This window comes from Austrofundulus limnaeus, unplaced genomic scaffold (genome assembly GCF_001266775.1).
Source record: "Austrofundulus limnaeus strain Quisiro unplaced genomic scaffold, Austrofundulus_limnaeus-1.0 Scaffold160, whole genome shotgun sequence".
Lineage (NCBI taxonomy): Eukaryota > Metazoa > Chordata > Actinopteri > Cyprinodontiformes > Rivulidae > Austrofundulus > Austrofundulus limnaeus.
In genome coordinates, this window is record NW_013952562.1 from 1,029,470 (window position 1) to 1,033,595 (window position 4,126).

General features: G+C 40.2%; 1 protein-coding gene across 1 annotated transcript in view; it reads left to right on the forward strand.

The window, feature by feature from the left end:
• The window catches only part of hltf (helicase-like transcription factor), a gene marked incomplete at its 3' end in the record, with an annotated part of 22,928 nt that overhangs the window by 7,376 nt on the left and 11,426 nt on the right, over window positions 1-4,126 (forward strand). The window contains 13 exon segments of the mRNA XM_014017081.1: window positions 176-342; window positions 422-564; window positions 658-743; window positions 899-970; window positions 1,571-1,762; window positions 1,896-1,970; window positions 2,057-2,117; window positions 3,046-3,112; window positions 3,216-3,283; window positions 3,387-3,434; window positions 3,536-3,640; window positions 3,717-3,808; window positions 3,906-4,049. Of these exon segments, the coding sequence (XP_013872535.1) occupies window positions 176-342; window positions 422-564; window positions 658-743; window positions 899-970; window positions 1,571-1,762; window positions 1,896-1,970; window positions 2,057-2,117; window positions 3,046-3,112; window positions 3,216-3,283; window positions 3,387-3,434; window positions 3,536-3,640; window positions 3,717-3,808; window positions 3,906-4,049 (1,320 nt within the window).

Sequence of the window (4,126 nt, forward strand, 5' to 3'; positions counted from 1 at the left end):
GGTAATGTCTGACTGGGCCTCGTGACACTTTATGTTCAACAAATTGGACCCCAAGGTCAAAAAGGTTAAGAACCCCTGGTTTAGGAGACAAAGTCACTGCTTCTATAAATCAGACAAGGAATAAAACATGTTCTCACAAATCCTAAAACCCACCACCATGTCGCTCTTTAAACAGGTGAACCGGGGGGAGATGGTGGGTTTAGTGCGGGAGCCTCAAAACCAGTACGATCGTAACGCGGTGAAGGTCACCAACGTGTACGGGAGTCAGGTTGGACACATCAAGAAGGAGCTGGCTGCAGCCATGGCCCACGTGATGGACAACAACTTGGCTAAAGTGGAGGGGTGAGTTCTGATTGGCTGTTCAGTGACGAAATCCTCTTCTAATGAAATCACAGCAACCACGACTCCCTCCCGTTTTCAGGGTGGTGCCCTGGGGGACGAACAACACCTTCTCCATGCCCGTCATGTTGTCGTTCTGGGGGAAAGAGGAGAACAAAGACACTGTGCTGAAGTACATGGCAGGTCGAGGATACAAACTGAACACAGATGGAAGCGGGTCAACAGGTGCGCRTCCACATTTTGTGTTGTTTTCTGTTTCCTGACTTGAAGACCTCTGCAGTCTTCCACTTCATTTCATTCGCTGGGCTTTGTTTTCAGGTGGCTCTCAGAAATCATCCAGCAGCTCAGGTGCTCGTGCCTTTTCATCCAAGAAAGGTGTGACCATCCCACTAACTGCAGAGGAGGTAAGAAAAAAAACTCCAAAATAATCAGCTTTCGCGCTCTGTTTGGAATGAAATGATGCAAAATTTTAGATTAGATTCGATGTTCTTATTAAAATTTTATGTACACAAATAAAACAACTGCTTTCTCRGCTTTTCTTTTTGTTTTTCTCTTCCAGTTAAAGAATGCGTTTGATAACTTGTTTGAAGGTTTGATGGAGAGTAAAGATGGGGAGAAGGAAGCAGCTGAGGTAAACATCACATCTGTTCAGCCTTTCTTTCCTCAACAGTTTGATTTGGTCTTGCTCCTGCTGTTGTCACCAGTCCAACAAGCTAGCGCTCAAATGTTACGACAAAAGAGAGAAAGAAACCCTGGTTTACACATTTCAAAATGTAATTGCAATTATAATAGCGATAATTCTTTTTTAGCAGGAATTTGTTGTCWATTAACAACTTTAAGCTTTTATTTTGAAGGTGAATCTTAGCTTTCCCGGTGTTGTTTAGCTGAAAGGTCTTAGCTTATTTTATCAGAAAGTTATCAAGCTTTAGCAGTTTATAACCAGTGAAATTATTGATATTATTATTATTATTATGTTCAGCGCTCCTGTTACTTTAGTTTTTACTTGTCTAACTGGCAGACATGACACATTACTTTTTAATTTAATTTTACAACCATATACTGTAACCTGATAATGAAATGGATATTTGAACCTTGATTTGAGGTTTGGTTATTATTATTATGTTAAAATACATTTAGGACCTGAAACAAAATTCTAAACTAAAAAAATATTGAAAGCTTTATTTAAATGCATGTTTTAAATAACCATGAAGCTTTTTTTTGGTCCCTGCAGGCTGTGGCCACTCCCCTCCTTCCTCACCAGAARCAGGCTCTGTCCTGGATGTGCTCTCGGGAAAACAAAGACACGCTGCCTCCGTTCTGGGAGAAGAGAGGCGAGCTGTACTACAACATCCTCACGTGTTTTTCTGCTAAAGAAATACCAGAAAGGGTCCGAGGTGGGATCCTGGCAGATGACATGGGACTGGTGAGGGTCAGGTTGAATAATTCACATATCTGAACGCATTAAGTTTATAACTTGTGTTCTAGCATTTCTCTTTATTGGCCCTAAAGGCTGTGTTGCTGTAGTCAGAATGTGCTGCTGGATTTGTGTTTTCCAGGGTAAAACTCTGACAACAATCGCACTGATCCTCACCAACTTTCACAAAGGAAAGCCCCTGCCTGTGGAGAAATATGTGAGCAGCTGGATTCTTGTTACTCGTTACACTGTTTGAACGTTTGGTGACATCAGTGCTTTAATTTGTTTTATTTAAATAAACAGAAGCAGTGGTTCTCACCGACCAAAAGTAACACTAAACCTGAGGAAAACTGCAAACAGGAAGGTAACTTCTACCTCTGGCTGTTTTATCTTGTCCTTCATTTCTGCATTTCACTTTCAACATTTTCTAAAAAAAAAACCATGAAGGTTGAGCGCTGAAAGACTTTGCTGAAATTTCTTTAAAAAGCTGAAAGTCAACGATAAAGCTATGAAAGGCGGAAGTAGCAAAATACTAGCTACAAGCTAAAAAGAGGCAAAATGCTACCTGAAAATAGCAAAATGTTACTTTAATAAATAGAAAAAAGAAAAAGGCYAACTCATAGCAAAAATTAGCTAAATGCAGGAAATCGGCTAGTTATTAGTAGCAAAAGATAACCAAAATATTTTTGCAACTTGTCAACCTGTTTATTTAGCTTGTGGTCTAGCTAAAAAGTAGCGAAATGCTAGCTAATAACTTAAAATAGCAAAGGCTAGCTAATATAATATTAGCAAAAGACTAGTTAATGGATTAAAGTAGAAAAGGCTTGCTAATATTAGCAAAAGTCTAACTAAAAGCTAAAAGTAGCAAGTAGCTAGATAAAGTAGCTCAAATCTAAAAGTTGTAACGTACCTAAAGACTAAAAATAGAAAGAAGCTATATAATAAATTTATAGAAGCTAAAGGCTAAATATAACAAGAACTAGCTAACATTAGCATAAGAAGACAAAAATAGAGCTTGTTTTCTGAAGTAATTCTCAGAGAACAATGTTTTAAAAGAATAAAAAAGATGTATTTAAATGAAAAACTCTTAACTGTGAATARAGTCAAATATTTAGAAATATCAAAGTTACAAAAAGCAACATTCATCTGATTGAGCTGAACATTTAGACATGAACAACTGAAATAGCCCAAAGTTCGCAGATGCGGTTGGATTGCAAATATCGTGTGAATGCTGACTCAGCATTTCCTCAGTTTTAGGTTTTTAAAGCTGCAAGCTGGTGTGTTTGTTTCAGAAAGCAGCAGCAGAGCAGATGTTAAACCAGGAGAGATGAACCCTGCTGGTTCTCAGAGCTCAGACCTGTAAGCATGTTTTTTATTTCCATTAGCATCTTTGATATCACTTTGTGGCATCAGGTTTTGTGTTTCGGCTGAATGAATTCTTACTGTCTTATGTTTCTCTCAGTCCAAAGGAGGAGGTGATTGATGTTGATGCAGCAGATGTGGCGGTGGGAGAAGATGAGCCACAAGAACGTAAGAATTTATTTTCTCAACCATTTCAGCTTTTACTTTTTAATTATCTGTCCACACGCCTCCATTTGTGTGGCTTCTTTAATCACGACTCTTTTACTCTCAGATCTGTTAAAGAAGAAGAAGAAACCGACCAAGCGGAAACCCAGTAAAGGTGCAGTCCCAGTTTTCTGTGAATGTGACAGGAGCTCCATTAGCTGTAGCAACAATCAGATACAGAACCAGTTAAATACTTTCCCGTCTTTCCTCACACAGACCCAGTTGTGTTTGAGGATTTTGACTTTGCTGCAGCTCTGAGCAGCTCAACATCAGATCCAGGCCCGAAGAAGAAGAAGAAAACTGCAGAAAAGATCAAACAAGGTGAGTTTAACGCTGTTTCACATGCCTGCAGTCACGTTAAAGGGGAGTAAAGATGGTCTGTGTGCGCTTTGTTCAGATGTGCAATCATCCATCATCGACGACACCGAGGACTTATCTGTGAGAGCGACTCTCATCATCTGTCCTCTCTCGGTCCTCAGCAACTGGCTGGTGAGAACCCAACACACACACACACACACACACACACACACACACACACACACACACATGGCGAGGATGTGTTAACTCTCTCCTTCTCTGTGAGCAGGACCAGTTTGAGCAGCACCTCAGTTCTAACGTGAAGCCAAACATCTATCTGTATTACGGCTCGGAGCGCAACAGGAACAAGAAGTTCCTGTCCTCTCAGGATGTGGTGATCACCACGTACAACGTGCTCTCTGCTGACTTTGGGGTGAGTAGGTATGGGTCACGTCAGTGGCTGGAAGTAAAAAAAATATGGATGTAAACTGATGTAAACAGCATGGAGAC